Below are 21,361 nucleotides of genomic sequence, written 5' to 3' on the forward strand. Positions count from 1 at the left end.
CTGTCTATTCTCGTGCTTGAACAAGTGATTGCAGCTACAGCAGCAGTTTGCACTGTCGCCTTCATCAGGCAATGAATTCCCTTCAACATGAACGCCTTCACGTTGATGACTCAGCGTGTGTATCATGTCAGCTCTTGGGTAGTCTTTTTTCAGCTCTGCCACCTGTTCCCAAAGCAATTTGTGTTTTATTGTGCAAGCTTTTGAGTCTTTAAACCCATTCTGACCCCAGTAGTGAAGATATTTGTTGTAAGACTGGACACAGTAAAACAAATCGCACACTATAAGTGTGGGTAATTCCTGATTAATTTGTATTAGTGCTAGTAATGGTGCTTTTAATTCTGACAGCTGTCTCGTGCAGTCTCCTAGAGACTCCGTCTTTGTACTGCTAGAATGTAACTTGCCATCCTACATATGTCCTTTTACAATCACACAAGCTGCGCTGTATTGCTGATTACCGCCTATGGCAGGCTGAGCAGAACCGTCAGTGTAAATAATGTATTCATACTGATCTACATTATTTCATTCAGGAGAGGATATTCTAATTCGTACTGCAGAGATGCTTGTGTTAGTGTATAATAAAATTTGAAGTCTACATCTGTTGCAGTGAGAGAATTAACCCATTGTATCCCTCGTGGTTGTAAAACTTTAGCATTGGGAATGCTTGCCTTTGTAACACCCTCTAAGGCTGGTACTGGAGTTATACCAATTTTTCGTTTCCCCTGAGCTAGTTTTCTTTCTCCCACTATGGCAGTCTGTACTGCTGTCAGATTTTTTTCTGTAGAAGCAACGCGCATTTCAGCGTTTGTATACAAGAGCGATTTGTATGCTAAGGGTACTATTTTGCCTTCATTGATGGTTAGGTAAGTGTACCCGGATTGACACGCGATTACACGGATCACCAAGTTTGTAGTGTTTACGTGTGTGTGTAGGTGTTTGGAAGCTATCATGTCAGCTTGTAAGGAACCTAGGATGTCCATGTGTTCCGGTGCCCAATGTCTAATCGAAAAATCAGGTCTGATTAGATCGTAGAAAGGTTTTACTTTTTCTGTGTAATTCAAAATGTATGGGGGACGCACTGTTCTTTGTGCAACCATGCGCTTAACAAATGCCATTAACCTAACCTAACCTAACCATGTTCTGCCAAAATTTAGATATCCCAAAATGGATTGTACATTTTTCAGATTTTTTGGAGGTTGGAGCAGTGCACACTTTGCTCAAAAAATTTGCTGCTAGGCTTTTTCCTTTGCTTGATAACTCGTATCCCAAAAAAAGGACATTGAGATGAGCTATTTTCAATTTTTTAAAGTTGAACTTGTAGCCCTCAGAGGCGAACCCCAAAATTATATTGCTCACCCTGGTTAAGTGGTCCAATAAATCATCATCAGTCAGATAAATGTCATCTACATAGGAGAATGCCTCCTCATCAAAATGTTGAACTAACTCTGTTACCCTAGCTGAGAACAACCCAGGGCTATGCTTATACCCTTGGGGTAATCAACAGAATTTACTCTGATAGCCGAGGGCTGAGAATGCGGTCAAATATCTTTTCTCAGGCACTATATTTTGGCAGAAAAATCCATTTGAGATATCTACAGTTTTTTAAATATTTTTTCACACAATGTTATTCATTAATGCGGCACTGTGTGAATTCTGTACTGGAAATGTCTTTGTGCATTTGTGTTCAGATCTCTGTGGTCTAAAACTAGACTGTATGAATTGTCAGGTTTCATTACAGGAAACAAAGGACTATTCATTGAAGAGGTGCAATACTCTTTTACAACTTGGTATTCAAGCTGATCTAAGAGCTCCCAGACTAGTTTTTTTTGCTTCCTGTTTAAATGAGTACTGTCTCTGTGGAGTTGGAGGTGTTTTTACTGGGATTACATGGTGAGGTAACTCAGTATCCCACGCTACATGATTGCGCTATAATTCAGGAGCAAGTGCTACTGCCACTCCTGAGTGAATGAATGTTTCAAGTATACTGGATCGAGGTCAGAGAAAGCCAGAAAAATCACTGATTCCTACTCTGGGCAGTCCATGACTATTTCAGCCAAAATTATATCATAGCCATAAGTCAGGTTCTCCCAAAAGCGACCTTTAATTTTTCTGGGTTTGTCCCCCTCCATTCGGAGTGTTATTTCGTACAACAGGTGTGGGAAACCTACCCTCATATCTGGTGTCTCTACTGTGATATGTTCATTCAACGCCGGTGTCACCAGAAATTTCATCAGGTTCTGGCGTGCTATTTTTACTTCTACGCGGTCTAGCATCACAGCCCATTCCCCATTCAGAAGTTGAGTCCTCAATATCATTGGCATTTCTTATTTTAAGGCCAGCTACCTTCTTGTCTATAAATTGAGGTTTTGATTTTGGTTTATCTTCTTTTTTGATATTATAGTCCGAAGTACGATGCATATCTCTGGACTTCTGTGCGTTCTACTTGTTTTTGTTCTGACCGTCCTTCCCTCTCTGAATGTTTTGATGAACTCTGAAAGGAACAAGAGGAACGTGTATCAGTATCCTGATACCTGTCCGTTTTTTTTATGTTATCACAATTCCTAAGAACTCTGAAAGGAACAAGAGAAACGTGTATCAGTATCCTGATACCTGTCATGTTGTTTTTTATGCTATCATAATTCCTACGGTTGTACCTCCTTTCGGAGGGCTCCTGTTGAGGAGACCCACCCCTTGATTGTGATCTATTATCTCTATTCTTTAGTTTTTTATTGTCTCATTTCTTCTTGGAAGAATCAGCTGCTTGCTTGGTGTTATCCTTTTCAGGACCACCCATGAGTTGAGGTTTTGTTACTCTAGCTCCCAAATTATCTCTACCTAATTCGGCATATGTGTCTTGGATAATTTTAAGTAATTCACATTCCTGTTGTACAGGAGTGAAATCCCTCAGACATTGGCGTATCACCACTGCTGCTGCCTCCCATTTTATGTTTGCTAACATAATAGTTGATACCTTTGAAAAATTTCCAAACAATTTCATCCAAAAGTTCAGAGCAGGTTCTGCTCCTTACTCATTCTGTATTTGTCTCAATATATCTGGTATTATTGCTATTGAAGGGATACCATGAGTCCTGGTATAGATGGCAGCGCAAAATGTACTCCAAGTGGTACAATCCTCTATATGGGGAGCTATCCGAATTGGCAAGCAGATTGTTTGCATTCTAAGCGATCCAGAATGGCATTTGCTCACATTTAGTGGGCATTTTACCCATAACTGTGTGTAGTGTTTGTGGAGTTATTTTAGTTGCAGACCCCTGAATTTGTCCTGCTGGTGTAGCCCTTGTTTGCTGAAGTGCGAGGATTCCTATAACGAACGGTGTCACATTTCTGTAGAGTTTTATTATTTCTTTATGTAGCGGACGTAAGTCTGCTACGTTCATTGTGTCAATGTCTGGATGCGTTGTGTAAGTGGCTATGACCGGCCAAGTGGCTCCATCCCTGCCGAGCGGACAGAGTCTCACTTTGTCTGTTGTGTGTGGGAGGGCACCTTTAAACCAGTTTATGTGCTCCTGGTAGATGAGTAGCACTTCAATATCCTGGCATGGACAATATTCCTCTGGTATTTCATCTTCAGTGTAAAAATGAAATGTGTTTGTGTGCGCATCTGCTGGTGGGAATTAGACCCATGAATAGAATACCTCTGCCCCTGAGTGACTTGTGTGCCTCAATCATAAACGTTACTGTCCCACTTCTTACTGAGACTATATAGTCTGCTAATTTTAAGGGAAATGCATTTCTGACATTTTCTGAAATGTTAATGGTACCTTCCTGTTGCCCTTTTGGTGCTGCATTCGCATGTAGTGCCGCTATAGCGTCCTCTTCAACAAACATTGTTGAAAGAGTTTCAAGGAAACAGAGATAAGGTTTTATGCACAATAGGAACTATTTGTCCTTCAAGCTTGAATAAACCTACAGCTAATACATAGGAAATGCCTTCTCAGCTGCAGCAGATTTTCCTTTCCCACTCCAGACTTCTCTGGGTAGATGTGAGTAGTAGTCTCTGAGAACAGCACAACTGAACTACTCGGATCTTACCATTAAACAAGAACAAAACCAATGTTGTGCGGCACCATGTCATGTAGTTCCTATAAATCTATATACGATCTAAGCGTTTAGACAACATAAACTGTGGGATTGGTGTCCAGACTGATTCCAGACACCCCCACCGGGTATGTTCACCTGTATACCTAGCTAGCTCACAATGCCACTGTAAACTACTAATTCCAAAGAGAGAATAGTTCTTGGAAACTATCGAACATGACATTCCTGTCCCATCAGTGATCGTGGAAACAGTGCAGTACTTTTCGCTCAGTTGTTCATGCTCACTTTGTCTCAGAGAGATAGGCAGAATAAACGGTGGGTTCGTTTTTCAATAACCATTTCATTGAGCCAGCGTCATTCTAGTGTAAAATAGGTGTGCTGAAAAAATCATAAGACGGAAACAGATATAAATGATTATAAGACCAACAGAGTAAATGGATGGCAGATTTCTACCATAGTGCTAATAAAATGAATATACAATAATAATGCGTACTCCTATGATGAAACCCTAACTAGATGTACCTAAATGTACCTAGCATGTATGTATGGGTGTCCCCCTAGGATGAAGCCAACCCCATTACCTGGTGTGACAGACTGAAGGACCCTGTCTTAGTCTCAAGATGGACACCCCGCTAGGGATGTCAGGCCACTGCGAGCTGGAGTGTCTGCGTACAGGAACCTCAGCATCTTGCGTCAGTGTGTCAGCATGGAAGTCTTTTTTCCTCTGCCTGCCCCAGCAATGATATGGTGTATATATACCCAGGGGTTCTACCTTGCTGTGTCATGTCGGCCGAGGATGACGAGAGGGATGACCCTTATACGTAGTTATTATGCAGAAGATGGTAATCCTGTTGTGATTCTGAGAAACCTCATGCATAATTAATGAGGCTAGTTTTTAGGGAAAACCACACACTATTTTATGCAGTACCTAACAAGGTTAAAGGTCAATACCAAAGATCCGTTATGTAGTACAATGGCAGGGAAAATGTAGGTGAAAGGTTAGGTGACTACCCAGGCCTATATTGGGGTACAAAACAAAACATAACAGCAGAGAGAGGGCAGAGCTTCAAATATATACCACAATACAGCATGCCTCTCAGATTAGCGCATGCGCTACCCAAGCTCGACCTAAGTAAGCATTTGGAATGCAATAGGTCTTGCATTTACAAGAGTTTGAGCTATTGGCATTGTAAATGACAATGCCTTTTATTCATGTGTTGTTTTTAAAATAGATAAATAAAAGGCATTGTCATTTACAATGCCAATAGCTTAAACTCTCGCAAATGCATGACCTATTGTATTGCAAATCTGTTTGTGCTATATATTTTTTTTAAAGCGTTAGGAGAGAGCATGTCTTGTAGGACAAAGCTATTTGAGAAAATAGTGTTTGAAGGCTGTAATTAAAGCCTAGCGAGTAACAACACACCTGGGAGAGGATTACGGCAAAGATCTTCAATCTGTGGGGCGTGACCCCCAGGAGGGCCGTGGAGGCCTGGGAAGGGAGTCACGCATTCCCCAGCTTCACTTGTAACACCATGGTATTTATGCTCAAATAAATACATTGGCTCGCGGTTTTTATAGCTGGTTAAAGCTTATGTTACTTGATTCATTGATGAATCTCCGATCTGCCCATCTATAAAGTTCTCCCATTATGCACAGAGGTCAACTAGCCTCCCACTTCCCTTATGTGACGCGTTCTCACCTGTGGTACCCACATAGACACACGCACATGTACAAACACAAACTAACGGCCACCCATACACGTAGACCAGCACACACATGCATAGAGGCAGCCAAACATACCAGTACCCTTGCACATTAACCAGCATACATACAGACACCGGTGCACGCAGGACCTATGAGCATTAAAGCACATGTGCACAGGTAAATAACCCCATTCGCAGCAGGGGTAATTCCCCTCGCTGTGCTGGGGGGCGGGGGGCGCGCACAGCGCCCCCATGCTCATGACGAGCTCGTCATGAGGCACAGTGCTTGTGTGCTCATGACGAGCTGAGCCCGTCATGGCCACACCCGTTTCCGTGGAACGCTCAGCACAGCAGGGGAATTATGCCCGCGTGCGAGCGTTCCACGGCTCATGACGAGCTCAGCTCGTCATGAGCACCTGAGCACCGTGCCTCATGACGAGCTGAGCTCGTCATGAGCATGGAAAAGGTTAAATGACCAAAATGAATGCCAGCACCCAGTGAAATAGGCACAAGCAAATAAAAAATTTGGGCGGAGAGTGGGCGGAGCTTCAAGTCCCTTCCTGAATACAGCATGCCTCACAGAGCAGCGTATGAGCTGCCCAGGCTCGACCTAAAAAGTGATAATAATAGGGAAATCAACATTAAATAAAACAGCCAGCCTGGCTATAAACTCGTGGCCAGAACTGTTAAAAACTGGCCCACACACTGATGTGTCAGACCAGCCCATTCGGCAGTGCCTGACTGCCATACAAGCCAGTCCGACCCTGGTTGTGGCTTTTTCTGGGAGACTTCGGTTTTCTCAGTCGGGTAACTGCTGAGCTAGCTCACTGGGTCTTGCCTGTGTATAATCCTGCAACTAACACGTTCTGATCTTGACGTCACTGACTCAGCCTTTCATCTTCCAGTGTCTCGCAATGGAAACCATTCACATACACAACATTGTCTGTTTTTAAATGGCCAAGAGATGACCACTTTGCTGCTGACCCTGTGAGTGGTCAGCATTTACTTTAAAATAGTGTTTTTCCCGTCCATTGTGAGAGTTTTGTGGTGCTCCTGATTTAATTTGCCGTGTCGGTAGGAAATATATAAGCCTCGATGATAACCGGGAGGTTCATGCGGCTCCACAGTCCTCAGAAGGTTTGAAAGTTAGGAAGAGTTGAACATATTACACAGTAACTTTTAGAAACAGACACAGGATTCAGGCTGAAATGCGAACCCAGGTGAGTTTGAGTGTGTTTTTGTTTGACAGGGTCTTAGGTCCGCTGGAGGGAAGTTCTGGAAAGGTCTGGTTGCCAGAGACAGTTGGTTTCAGTTTTTTGGGAGATTTGGAATCTGAGTGATTCCAGATAACACAAGCTCCAATATTTGATATTAAAGCTGCTCACAGACCCATCCAGGGGATGAGGCGTTGACCCTCTAGTCCCTCGCATGTACCTGTGGCCTGTGGGGTGCACCTTTGCCAAGAGAAGCTAGAAATAACATTGATCAGTGTGTAGCTGACAATCTGTTTCCAGGCCTTTAGTGTCCAAAAACCGTCACTAAGACCTTGGCCCCCACCTGCGTCTCAGACTTATCACCTTAGTCAAGAGTCCCATCCGAGCAGTACTAGCCCACTGACACTAGCACCTCGGCCTCTCTGTGCACCTCAGACCTATCACCGCAGTCAAGTCAAGTGGAGTTAGACTCCACCCACACCAGGACCCAGGCCTCTCCATGCGCCTTTGATCTATCACCTCAGTCAAGAGTACTTGCAAGAAGTTCGACTCTAGCTACCCGAGGACCATGGTCTTCTTGTAAGTCTCAAAACCATCACCTCAGTCAAGAGTTCCACACAAACAGTTCCTCTCTACTGACACCAGTACCTTGGCTTCCACTTGCGTCTTTGAACCATGACCGCAGTGAAGAGTCCAGTCCAGGAGTCAAACAAGGAGTGGTTCTAAAGGCTGCTTGCCAATTGGGACCTGACATCCTCTTTCTTAAAAAAACTCACTTAGTAGGCAATAGATGTCCCTTCTTGGCACATGTGGGTTTCACACAAGTTTTCCGTGCAGGGTTTAGAGGAGGCTCCAGGGAGGTGGCCATTCTGCTAAAGGTACAGATCTCTTTCAAGGCTCAACAAACCTGGAATGATGGGCATGGTCGCTATGTGGCGATGCCAGGGACCTTGCAGGAAGAATTGTTGCCCCTAGTTAGTGTCTATGTACAGGCCTACTGTTGGCTGTTTTTCCTAGTTTTCGAAGTGACACGTTGCTACAACTCCCCGTTGGACCCTGGGTATTGTGCGCGTCCTCAGTGGAGTGGAGAGCTAGTCCTGGAGCGGTCTACAGCACAGGCTGGTAGAGCGACAGGTCTCTTGCATTTGTCTAGGATTTCAGAAGCAATGGGCCTGCTTGATGCTTGGGGATTTTGTCACCTGACTAAGAGATGCTTCCCATTATTCTCAGGGTGCATAGAAATAATTCTAATGACTTGATTATTTTCACTTGGCAAAAAAATGAGCATTCGAGGGTGGGGGCTTACGTGTCCTGGCTTGTGGTCTTTCAGATCACTTACCAGTGGAAATGAGGTTCACAGTGGGTTCTAGTGGTGGCAGGAGGGTTTGGCGTCTCAGGGCCTGGATGCTAGTGGCCTCGGAATTCAAAGACTTCCTCCTCAGGATTATAGAAATGATAAATACTTTACGATCAATGTGTATTCGGTTGGCTCTCCAGGGGCGCTGTGGGAGGCGCTCAAGGCTGCCCTTTGGGGTAAGATCATCAGCTATCGGGTGGGCCAAAAGCATGAATCACAACAGGAGTTCATGGACTAAGAGACACATCTTGAACCTAGAACGGCCCTTTCTTGCACCTCATGACCCTTCTCTCCTCTGTGGCTGGCTGGATTTGCCATCAGTCCTTCAATAGATCCTTCTGAATGAGGCACGAACACCAGGGCTTGCAACGCAGACTGCATTTATCAATGGCGGGCAAGGCCAGCAAGACACTACATTGGCTAAGTTCAAATTACTCTGATAGAGACATTGTCACATGTATCACGATAACCGTGATAATGAGGTTTATGGGGGATCCTACATATCCTACCTTCCCACCCGCAAATTGAGCACTGAAGAGAGAGAGCCCTTCAGGAGACTGAAGTTCTGCTGGAGGAACTGGGTCAGGTTCTGGCTTCGCTTTGTTGCTGTAAACCCCTGCGCAGCACTTTAACGTCATCTTTTCAATCCAAGGTTCTTAGTGTTTTATCTTCCTTTCAAAATGCTGACTCTAGTCCTAATTTCAATGATACTCACCTCACCTGCTGTCTGAAGACACTAAGACATCTCTATCCTATTTCACTCCAGTCACCACCGAACAAGTTAACAATATGTTGTCCCTTACCAAATCTGGTTCCCCGGATGACCCTTGCCCCCCCTAGAATTTTGCACCTCGCATCTGAGACTATAGCAACTCGGCTCACCATCATTTTTAATTAAATTATTAGATCAGAAATTTTCCAAAACCTTGGAAGAAAGCCTCTATCCTACCCTTGATCAAGAAGAGTAACCCGTTAGTCTCTAATTCAGCAGCTATCACCCTATCTCGTGGCTCCCTTTACCGGCCAAAATCTTGGACAGGGCACTTCACCAACAACTGTCTTCATTCATAAACGACATCAACCTTTTGGACAGGTCTCAGTATGGTTTTCATGGCCAGCACAGCATGGAGACGGCTCTCATAGCTGCCACTGAGAACGTGTGGACAACGGGAATAATGCTCGCTTTCGATGTCGCGCGGTGTTCAATACCGCTAACTGCCACATACTTATTTCTCGACATCACGATTTCTGCATCAAAGATACTGCACTGGCCCTCCTGTCATCCTCCCTCACGGAGAGGGAACAGTATGTATCCATAGACCTTATCAAAGCTTATCAAAACCATCAACTTCTCTGTTGTGTCTTACGCCGACGACACACAAATGATTGTGTCTAACTTTAAACTTTGTTTGGTATCAATCAATAATAGGATGAACCGAAATTGCCCTAGGTTAAACTCAAACAAAACACAGATCTTGCTTTTTGGCAAAAAACAATTCTTTTGGTCACCTGATTGGTGGCCACTCAATCTAGGATCTGTTCCTACAAGAACTTGGGCATCATTTTTGATACTCGCCTTTTCTTCGAAGGCCACATCAACCAAACTGCCCGCTCAGTCTTCTTGTGAACGAGCATTCGGAAAATTCTTCCTTATATTCCATTTAACCTCCAAAGATCTGTAATATCAGCTCTGATTTTATCAAGAATCGATTACTGAAACAAATCTCTATATCGATCTTGAGCAAAAACGTCTAAACAAACTTCAGTCACTCCAGATGTGTCCATTTAGGCTTTCCAGAGTTTCATTCTACTTCTAAAGCACCGACCCCTCGTCATTGGCTGCCTGTGAGAAAGAGATTAGTGTTCAAATCCTATGTATTGGCTACAGGGCTCTCTATGATTCAGGTCCGGCCGCTCTCTTCCAATACTTCCAATGGTACACCCCAACCCCATCTCCACGGTCGGCATCCTTCATGAATATCACTATCCCCACATTTTTTAAGTCCAGAGGGGCATCAGGAGCTTTGCCACAGGCGCATCAATATGATGGAACTCCGGCCCCTTGCTTTGAAAAAGTCTCCCAGTCTTGTTCATTTTAGAAAGGCACCAAAAACGAGGCTCTTCAATCAGTCGTTAGACCCATCCACTCTGATACCTCTCCTCCTTAAGGTAGCGCCAAGACACCGACCAGGTATTTGAGCCTTCTAAACCCATTAACATAGCACAACAAGTAACTTGTTCTTTAGGTAGTAACCATATATAGCTATAATCTTTTGACTGCTTTACCCCCAGCCAGAGGCGGCTTGTCCTCCAAAACTCGAAGGGCCTTCCATTCATTGCCCCTATCTCTAAACCGGACCCTACATCTTGTTTTAGGCTCTACTATATATCCTTTAATGTATATTATCATTCTAGGGCCGCTATATGTATTTTGCTATATATTCTTTAATGTATAATAGCAATGTACCTACCTCAAAACACCTACCTTGCAAAGGACTGAGAGATACACATCAAAAGAGACTCTGGGGAGCTATTATTTCTATCTAAAATTATATTTAGCTAGATTCTAATCTTTATCACACACTAGACGTATTTAATATATATCCTTTAATGTATAACATCAATGTACCTACCTCAAAACACCTACCTTGAAATTGTACCTACCTCCAAACAATGTGAGAAATCTTCCTGAAAAAAATACTTGTCGTTAACCACCTCATTTAATGTGAAGCGCTCTGATACCTAAGGGTCTTGTTCGCGCTATAGAAAACTCCTAAAATAAAATAAATAAAATAAATGTCACATGATTTGTAAACTCTATTCTGCGCCCTGGATAAAACACATCATGTCCTTTCTCTCTGTTCCCAGATGATCGCGCGCCTAAAGAAGGAGGTCCAGGCGCTGAAGGATGAGCTCGCGATGGTCACGGGGGAGCAGCGGACAGAGGAGCTCACGCCGGAAGAGCTGCTGAGGTAAGTCAGGTCTGCTCTTGCACACTCCAGCATGCACAGTAAACACCCAACCCCTTGATGTTTGCATTAACATTGCATTGAGTTCAGTGCTGTAACGCAGAATGATGCCTCCACCCCCAGAATATGAGGAGCGCCCCCAAGCCTCACATATCTCACATTCATTGGCCTGGGGATGCTCAGGCTCTTCAGCCAGAGAGCTGGCATGGACCACCCCAGCCTGGCAGCTGGATGCGGCCTCGTCAGCTGTAGGTCCCTCCCAGGTGGCTCCATTTTCCCCGGGGTGTATGTATGATTGAGGTATTTGTATAGCACACAATGAGCTGTAAAGACAGCAGCGCGCTGTAGAGGGTCAAAGGCCAGCGTACAGTCCACAAGGACGCCATGTTGTGGTGACACCACAAGCTGCTGGAATGAATTCGTAGTGCATCTTTTAAATAATTCTGGGCACCAGTAGGGACTGGAATAGGGCCTTGAGGCCTTGGACTTTAGTGACCCAGAGGTCCCAGCTGCAGCCATGCTCTCCTCGCCAAGGAGCCGAGTTGACGTTGCTGGTCGATAGCTACGGCCCCGTATCAGCAGAGATGGGGGGGGGGGGGTGACTGGGCCAACTTTGGTGCCAGAGATAGACCCACTCACCTGTCTAGTGCAGTGTGTCATGGTTGGAAGGGCATAGATTTAGTGATATTAAGAGGATAAGATCTGTAGACATGATTGGAGAGATTCACACTGACAAAGGGTTTCAACAGTGTGATCTGAGACCTCATTAAAATAAAACAAATGTGTCTACATCTATCCCACAGTGCACTGGTCTTGGTGGGATCCTACATGCAAACCCATCTGCTCCTGGAGGAGGCTAGTGCCCCCCAGGTGTGTGTGTCATGTACCACTCCCTGTCGCCCTTGTGGGCGCCCTGCTGCCATCGGCTCCCTGTCGCCCTTGTGGGTGCCCTGCTGCCCATCGACTCCCTGCATCTATGCAGCCCTTGTGGGCGCCCTGCTGCCATTGGCTCCCTGCAGCCCTTGTGGGTGCCCTGCTGCCATCGACTCCCTGCATCTACTCAGCCCTTGTGGGCGCCCTGCTGCCATTGGCTCCCTGCAGCCCTTGTGGGTGCCCTGCTGCCCATCGACTCCCTGCTTCCATGCAGCCCTTGTGGGTGCCCTGCTGCCCATCGACTCCCTGCTTCCATGCAGCCCTTGTGGGCGCCCTGCTGCCATCGACTCCCTGCAGCCCTTGTGGGCGCCCTGCTGCCATCGGCTCCCTGCAGCCCTTGTGGGTGCCCTGCTGCTATCGACTCCCTGCAGCCCTTGTGGGTGCCCTGCTGCCATCGACTCCCTGCATCTACTCAGCCCTTGTGGGCGCCCTGCTGCCATTGGCTCCCTGCAGCCCTTGTGGGTGCCCTGCTGCCCATCGACTCCCTGCTTCCATGCAGCCCTTGTGGGTGCCCTGCTGCCCATCGACTCCCTGCTTCCATGCAGCCCTTGTGGGCGCCCTGCTGCCATCGACTCCCTGCAGCCCTTGTGGGCGCCCTGCTGCCATCGGCTCCCTGCAGCCCTTGTGGGTGCCCTGCTGCTATCAACTCCCTGCAGCCCTTGTGGGTGCCCTGCTGCTATCGACTCCCTGCAGCCCTTGTGGGTGCCCTGCTGCCCATCGACTCCCTGCATCTATGCAGCCCTTGTGGGCGCCCTGCTGCCCATCGACTCCCTGCAGCCCTTGTGGGCGCCCTGCTGCCATCGGCTCCCTGCAGCCCTTGTGGGTGCCCTGCTGCTATCGACTCCCTGCAGCCCTTGTGGGTGCCCTGCTGCCATCGACTCCCTGCAGCCCTTGTGGGTGCCCTGCTGCCCATCGACTCCCTGCTTCCATGCAGCCCTTGTGGGCGCCCTGCTACCCATCGACTCCCTGCTTCCATGCCGCCCTTGTGGGTGCCCTGCTGCCATTGACTCCCTGCTTCCATGCAGCCCTTGTGGGTGCCCTGCTGCCCATCGACTCCCTGCTTCCTTGCCGCCTTTGAGGGTGCCCTGCTGCCATCGACTCCCTGCAGCCCTTGTGGGTGCCCTGCTGCCCATCGACTCCCTGCTTCCTACAGCCCTTGTTGGTGCCCTCCTGCCCACCGACTCCCTTCTGCCATGCCACGCTTGTTGGTGCCCTGCTGCCATCGACTCCCTGCAGCCCTTGTGGGTGCCCTGCTGCCAATCGACTCCCTGCTTCCATGCAGCCCTTGTGTGTGCCCTGCTGCCCATCGACTCCCTGCTTCCATGCCGCCCTTGAGGGTGCCCTGCTGCCATCGACTCCCTGCAGCCCTTGTGGGTGCCCTGCTGCCCATCGACTCCCTGCTTCCTACAGCCCTTGTTGGTGCCCTCCTGCCCACCGACTCCCTTCTGCCATGCCACGCTTGTTGGTGCCCTGCTGCCCATCGACTCCCTGCTTCCTACAGCCCTTGTTGGTGCCCTCCTGCCCACCGACTCCCTTCTGCCATGCCACGCTTGTTGGTGCCCTGCTGCCATCGACTCCCTGCAGCCCTTGTGGGTGCCCTGCTGCCCATCGACTCCCTGCTTCCATGCAGCCCTTGTGGGCGCCCTGCTGCCATCGATTCCCTGCAGCCCTTGTGGGCGCCCTGCTGCCATCGGCTCCCTGCAGCCCTTGTGGGTGCCCTGCTGCTATCGACTCCCTGCAGCCCTTGTGGGTGCCCTGCTGCTATCGACTCCCTGCAGCCCTTGTGGGTGCCCTGCTGCCCATCGACTCCCTGCATCTATGCAGCCCTTGTGGGTGCCCTGCTGCCCATCGACTCCCTGCAGCCCTTGTGGGCGCCCTGCTGCCATCGGCTCCCTGCAGCCCTTGTGGGTGCCCTGCTGCTATCGACTCCCTGCAGCCCTTGTGGGTGCCCTGCTGCCATCGACTCCCTGCAGCCCTTGTGGGTGCCCTGCTGCCCATCGACTCCCTGCTTCCATGCAGCCCTTGTGGGCGCCCTGCTACCCATCGACTCCCTGCTTCCATGCCGCCCTTGTGGGTGCCCTGCTGCCATTGACTCCCTGCTTCCATGCAGCCCTTGTGGGTGCCCTGCTGCCCATCGACTCCCTGCTTCCTTGCCGCCTTTGAGGGTGCCCTGCTGCCATCGACTCCCTGCAGCCCTTGTGGGTGCCCTGCTGCCCATCGACTCCCTGCTTCCTACAGCCCTTGTTGGTGCCCTCCTGCCCACCGACTCCCTTCTGCCATGCCACGCTTGTTGGTGCCCTGCTGCCATCGACTCCCTGCAGCCCTTGTGGGTGCCCTGCTGCCATTGACTCCCTGCTTCCATGCAGCCCTTGTGTGTGCCCTGCTGCCCATCGACTCCCTGCTTCCATGCCGCCCTTGAGGGTGCCCTGCTGCCATCGACTCCCTGCAGCCCTTGTGGGTGCCCTGCTGCCCATCGACTCCCTGCTTCCTACAGCCCTTGTTGGTGCCCTCCTGCCCACCGACTCCCTTCTGCCATGCCACGCTTGTTGGTGCCCTGCTGCCCATCGACTCCCTGCTTCCTACAGCCCTTGTTGGTGCCCTCCTGCCCACCGACTCCCTTCTGCCATGCCACGCTTGTTGGTGCCCTGCTGCCCATCGACTCCCTGCTTCCATGCCGCCCTTGTGGGCGCCCTGCTGCCATCGGCTCCCTGCAGCCCTTGTGGGTGCCCTGCTGCCATCGACTCCCTGCAGCCCTTGTGGGTGCCCTGCTGCCCATCGACTCCCTGCTTCCATGCAGCCCTTGTGGGTGCCCTGCTACCCATCGACTCCCTGCTTCCATGCCGCCCTTGTGGGTGCCCTGCTGCCATTGACTCCCTGCTTCCATGCAGCCCTTGTGGGTGCCCTGCTGCCCATCGACTCCCTGCTTCCTTGCCGCCCTTGAGGGTGCCCTGCTGCCATCGACTCCCTGCAGCCCTTGTGGGTGCCCTGCTGCCCATCGACTCCCTGCTTCCTACAGCCCTTGTTGGTGCCCTCCTGCCCACCGACTCCCTTCTGCCATGCCACGCTTGTTGGTGCCCTGCTGCCATCGACTCCCTGCAGCCCTTGTGGGTGCCCTGCTGCCCATCGACTCCCTGCTTCCATGCAGCCCTTGTGTGTGCCCTGCTGCCCATCGACTCCCTGCTTCCTACAGCCCTTGTTGGTGCCCTCCTGCCCACCGACTCCCTTCTGCCATGCCACGCTTGTTGGTGCCCTGCTGCCATCGACTCCCTGCAGCCCTTGTGGGTGCCCTGCTGCCCATCGACTCCCTGCTTCCATGCAGCCCTTGTGTGTGCCCTGCTGCCCATCGACTCCCTGCTTCCATGCCGCCCTTGTGGGTGCCCTGCTGCCATCGACTCCCTGCATCTATGCAGCCCTTGTGGGCGCCCTGCTGCCATCGGCTCCCTGTCGCCCTTGTGGCTGCCCTGCTGCCATCGACTCCCTGCATCTATGCAGCCCTTGTGGGCGCCCTGCTGCCATCGGCTCCCTGCAGCCCTTGTGGGTGCCCTGCTGCCATCGACTCCCTGCAGCCCTTGTGGGTGCCCTGCTGCCCATCGACTCCCTGCTTCCTACAGCCCTTGTTGGTGCCCTCCTGCCCACCGACTCCCTTCTGCCATGCCACGCTTGTTGGTGCCCTGCTGCCATCGACTTCCTGCAGCCCTTGTGGGTGCCCTGCTGCCCATCGACTCCCTGCTTCCATGCAGCCCTTGTGTGTGCCCTGCTGCCCATCGACTCCCTGCTTCCATGCCGCCCTTGTGGGTGCCCTGCTGCCATAGACTCCCTGCAGCCCTTGTGGGTGCCCTGCTGCCCATCGACTCCCTGCTTCCATGCAGCCCTTGTGGGCGCCCTGCTGACATCGACTCCCTGCTTTCATGCAGCCCTTGTGGCTGCCCTGCTGACATTGACTCCCTGCTTCCCTGCAGCCCTTGTGGGCGCCCTGCTGCTATCGACTCCCTGCTTCCATGCCACCCTTGTGGGTGCCCTGCTGCCCATCGACTCCCTACTTCCATGCAGCCCTTGTGGGCGCCCTGCTGCTATCGACTCCCTGCTTCCATGCAGCCCTTGTGGCTGCCCTGCTGACATCGACTCCCTGCTTCCATGCAGCCCTTGTGGCTGCCCTGCTGACATCGACTTCCTGCTTCCATGTCGCCCTTGTGGGTGCCCTGCTGCCCATCAACTCCCTGCTTCCCTGCAGCCCTTGTGGGTGCCCCGCTGCCCATCGACTCCCTGCAGCCCTTGTGGGTGCCCTGCTGCCATCTGCTCCCTGCTTCCTGGATCCGTTGCTCTGTACAAGAGCTGATCTAAAGACTGAACAGCTCGCTCGAGGGTGCACGGAATAAACCCCACAGTCCCCTAAACGTAGGTTCTTGTATGTTGAACTTACTAGGAGCTTGAAGTTCTGTTTTATGGATCTTCGGTCTTAAAGGGCCTTCCTGTTTCGCACACACAAAACAAAGACAAGTATATCCCTGACACATTTAAATTATCCAGTTCTAGAAAAGGTGCCCCTTTCTGCAGAAAGGTGTCAGCGCATAGTGTCCAAAAGTGCAGGATTTATTTACAAATGATCGCCTCTCGAGACCGTCTACCCTGTCAAACCCATTAACAGAAGCACCGGATGGAACATTTGAAGGAGTGTGACTGAGATTTCAAGAAGGCGAGGGCTGGATCTAGGCCTAGTCTGGAAGCAAAGGAGAGAAGAAAGCACCATAAGAGTTTACCCTCGCTTCATCACCAAGTCGACAGAGAGCAAAACCAAAATAAAAAAATAATTTCCTCTGCGTAAACGAATTTGTAGTAATCAGAAAAGCGTTGTCGAAACTTATTACTGAAAAATCGAAAAAATGTCTTTACGAATAACTGATGCATTGATATCAAATAGTGTAAATACACAATGCATACTTATTAGGTCATTAAATGTATCTAGAGCGGCAATGTACTGATATTTGAAAGCGCCTCTCACAGTGTAACAGAATTGAGACCCTGCAGACACTCATTTACACAAACACGTGATTATACATGGATTCTGTACAGAAATATGAAAGGGAGCTGCTGGGGCAGTAAGTGGATTACAGTGGGATGCAGTTTCTGTTCTTTTGTACAGCTGACTTCCTCTTTTGGCGGAAAAATTAATTTGCTCTCATCCAAGCGGATGTATGACGTTACAACGCATACTTCTACCACGCATACCATTACAACGCGGTATTTACAACGCATACCGTTACAACGCATAGCGCTTAGAGGTGCTGGATAGTGGTAAGTATAATTTTATATTCCAACTCCAGTCCCCGTGGACACTAGGGAAGGTGTTGGATATAAAATTATACTTATTCCCTATCCTAGAGCGCCCCCCAGCGCAATGCGTTGTAATGGTATGCGTGGTAATGCCTGCGTTGTAGTGGTAGTGCGTGGTAAAAACTTCGTTGTAAACGTTGTATACCCATCCAAGCTATCTGTTTGTGAAAAATACATATCGTCAGCTTACAGTGGATTTAGAGTCAGCTTATTGCTTAGCATTTGTTGTTTTTATTGTCACTCACATTTACTTGATTTCTATTGGTTGTCCTGTGTGGGCTTTCCTTGCTCTTTTTGCCTTTGCTCCTCCCCTGGAGCATGGCCTAACTACTTGTGCCCTTCCGCTGCTGACTCTCCAGGCACTGCTTCCTTTTTTGATGAAGCTCTACAGGAGAGCGCATGTGTGTTCCATCCATCTCCCTTGTGTATTTGTCTTTCTCCCTCCTGCGCGCCGAGTGTTGCTTGCTGTGGCCCTGGCCTGTGTGCTTCTCTCTCGTTCCCTCTGTGACGCGCGTGTCCTCATGTACTTCTGCCCCTGCATTGCTTTCTCACCCGTGTGCTTCCCCCTGACTCCACGTTGCCGTCTCTTACCCATGTGCTTCTCGCCCTGGCTCCACGTTGCCGTCTCTCACCTGTGTGCTTCTACCCCCTGGCTCCACGTTGCCGTCTCTTACCCATGTGCTTCTCGCCCTGGCTCCACGTTGCCGTCTCTCACCCGTGTGCTTCTACCCCCTGGCTCCACGTTGCCGTCTCTTACCCATGTGCTTCTCCCCCTGGCTCCACGTTGCTGTCTCTCACCTGTGTGCTTCTACCCCCTGGCTCCACGTTGCCGTCTCTTACCCATGCGCTTCTCCCCCTGGCTCCACGTTGCCGTCTCTCACCTGTGTGCTTCTACCCCCTGGCTCCACGTTGCCGTCTCTCACCCATGTGCTTCTCCCCCTGACTCCACGTTGCCGTCTCTTACTGAAGAACCGGGTTTTCAAATACCCAGCGGCGTCAGGGACACGCCCAAAGTCCTCTAGTGTCCCTTGCCTTGGTATACAGAGACACGGAATACTTCTAGGTGGCGTCAGAGATCAAATTTATTAGCTGCAGCTAGTAGCAGAAATCCCAGCAATACAACACGGTGTACAACTCAAGAAACTGCTCAATTTTACTAAGGCGAGACATCCCTATTTATACACAAAAAGGTACATTTAAAATGCACGCCCCTGCACCAAAATTCAACCAATAGAAAATACATGACATCACACAGCATCATACAGTAAAGCGCATTTTACAGTGTCCCAACCCACAAGTTAATATTTAGGCTTATCTAAATAATAATCTGGAAGGCCCGAACAAACCCTTAATTGGAAGCGTAACCCATGAAATGAAGAAATAGTCAAGAAAAGTAGTTTCAGATAATGTGCAGGATAACAGAGACGTAAAGAAACTTTAAAAGTTAACAAATGTCTTGAGTAGTGATTGGAAAAAGTAAATAACGATCTTGCAGGGAAATTGGCTTGGCAGGGTCAATTCCAGGTTAAAGGCCAGCTTCTGAAATTAACTCCAGCGCACAAAGAAATCCTTGGTTAATGTATATATATACGATTCACAATAGGTCAGACTGCTTTGCTCACAGACTAACTTCTGAGGCCTACATAAAAAGTAACACCAGATGGCAGTCACGACACTTGGCAAAAACCCATGTTTCAGAAAAGAAAGTTTTAAGGAAAGAAACCATTTAGATATTGTTTAGGATAAAATATGCGCAAGGAAACTAAAGGTTAACAAGGTCCTGAACAGTGATTGAAAAACTCAGACAACGATCAGCTAGCGAAACTGATTTTGCAAAAGGTCAGTTTCAGGTGAAAAGGGTTACTCTCTCTGCAGTTCATTCAGAGTCAGAGAAACCCAAATTAATATATGCACGAACTCAGAAGGCAAAGCCACTTGTTCGTTGTGCCTACTTCACTGGCCTACGTGAGGGCAAAACTAAAATGCAGTCAGGTTTGAGAATTACAGAACCACAGACCCTCCTTTTGCCATTAGGTAAGCAATAACCTAAACTCAAGTCAATCTGAATCTAGGTCTATATCTATTCTCATCAGGTCATCAAGGTGTTGCTGTAACATCATCTTATTATCCTTCACTACTCTCGGGACTGGTCTTCTCACACAGATCATAGCACAAAGACTACAAATGGCGGGACCACACTGGATGCATAAACAACACGAGAAAAGGATAGCTAACGCCATACCAAGGAACGTCAGAATCTTCCATCCCCATTTGCACAATGACTCCCATAACCATCCCATCAACGACCAGTCTCCTTCGTCCACATGAATAGACTCAGAGATCTTATGTAGTCTAGAGATGGCTTGGTATACTGTCGGGGCATTATCTGGTATGAAAACGCAGCAACTAGATCTAATCAATTTGCATACCCCACCTCTATCTGCAAGTATAATATCCAAAACAAAACAGTTCTGTAATGTCATAAGGCGATCCGCTTGAAGCTCGGCTGTAATATTGCTAAGGGCACCTGCAGTCTCATTTATAGTGGCCTCAACCACTCTCGTAAGCTGACGAATATTCCTACTATTAGCCATAGGACCCCAAAAGGGTAGAAAACCCTTAAAGAAGTCTCCAGCTTCTTGTGCGACAGTATCTTTCGCATCGATTACACCTCTACCATATCTTTTCTTATGGTAGTCGAAAACAGCAGTGTATGTAGGGGGAAGCAAAAATGCCACATAACATGTGCCAGAAAAATCAGATGGCAACCATGTGTATGCTCTATCGTGACAAACAAAATACGTGCCTTTAGCTGGCACGAACGGAGGAGATTTCTCGGACGTATAAACGTATGTGTGAACACACACACTCTTACCAAGCTGAGCCCTCGGATTCCGACCATTACCTTGCAAACAAAGATGACCTCGGTGGGGTACAATCCAAATAGGAGGAGACCTTCGCTGCCTTTCTTTCTCCGTCAAGCTAGCACTATATGTCGTCTCATTCCAACCGACATATGCTCGTACCTCATCCCTAGGGATAGTGTTATACACATCGATATCTCTAATCATATCAACTATTCCCTGTATTAAGGCATTATTACTTGCATTGTCTTTGACGGAACGAACAGGAGAGGCTTCATTCGCATAGATAAACATTGATTGGAGTGCCCAAACTGACCCGTTAGGCGAAAAAGGCAAAACCAAATATGGCATTCCCTTATCTGTAGTATGTGGCATAAGACCACACACCCAACAATTCGTGGTATTTATGACTAAATGATGCTGATGCAACATCTGTATAAACAAATTGTTCACAAATTCTGATCTTCGTGTCTGTTCATGTTCAGGTAACGTATGAAACTCATGTGGAGAAACAGTAGAAAAGGAAAGAGTAGGTTGAGAAGTTGGTGCAGACGTCAATTGTGTAGAAGAAACAAACGAGACTATAGTAGCTAATAGAATACATAAAAGTATTAAAATAGATAAAGCTATACCACACTTGGAGAACAGCATTCTATAATATCGTTTTTTCATCTCTTGCCTTTTATCGTCATTCCTCAATATAAACTCCATTTTCTAATGTCGCTCACACAATCTTGACAGAGTACTTCAGCTGTGATTATTAGCAGGTCATAGGGACACTGCAAGTCCTGCAGACCTACTGCCACTTCTCAGGTCACAAACTGAACCGTTGGTACTCCTACGTGCCCCTGCAACTGGCAAATGGTAACCAATCAAAAATTTTACAGAAAACCATAATATAATTTCAAAAAAAGCAAGAGAAAAAGAAAAA

General features: G+C 48.6%; 1 protein-coding gene across 1 annotated transcript in view; it reads left to right on the forward strand.

Annotated features, from left to right (window-relative positions):
• KIF6 (kinesin family member 6) overlaps positions 1-21,361 on the forward strand; it is a 1,537,786-nt gene that overhangs the window by 598,654 nt on the left and 917,771 nt on the right. The window contains exon 10 of the mRNA XM_086925888.1: positions 11,202-11,305. Within this exon, the coding sequence (XP_086782014.1) occupies positions 11,202-11,305 (104 nt within the window). The remainder of the gene's footprint in view (positions 1-11,201; positions 11,306-21,361) is intronic.

Source organism: Lissotriton vulgaris, chromosome 6 (genome assembly GCF_964263255.1).
Source record: "Lissotriton vulgaris chromosome 6, aLisVul1.2, whole genome shotgun sequence".
Lineage (NCBI taxonomy): Eukaryota > Metazoa > Chordata > Amphibia > Caudata > Salamandridae > Lissotriton > Lissotriton vulgaris.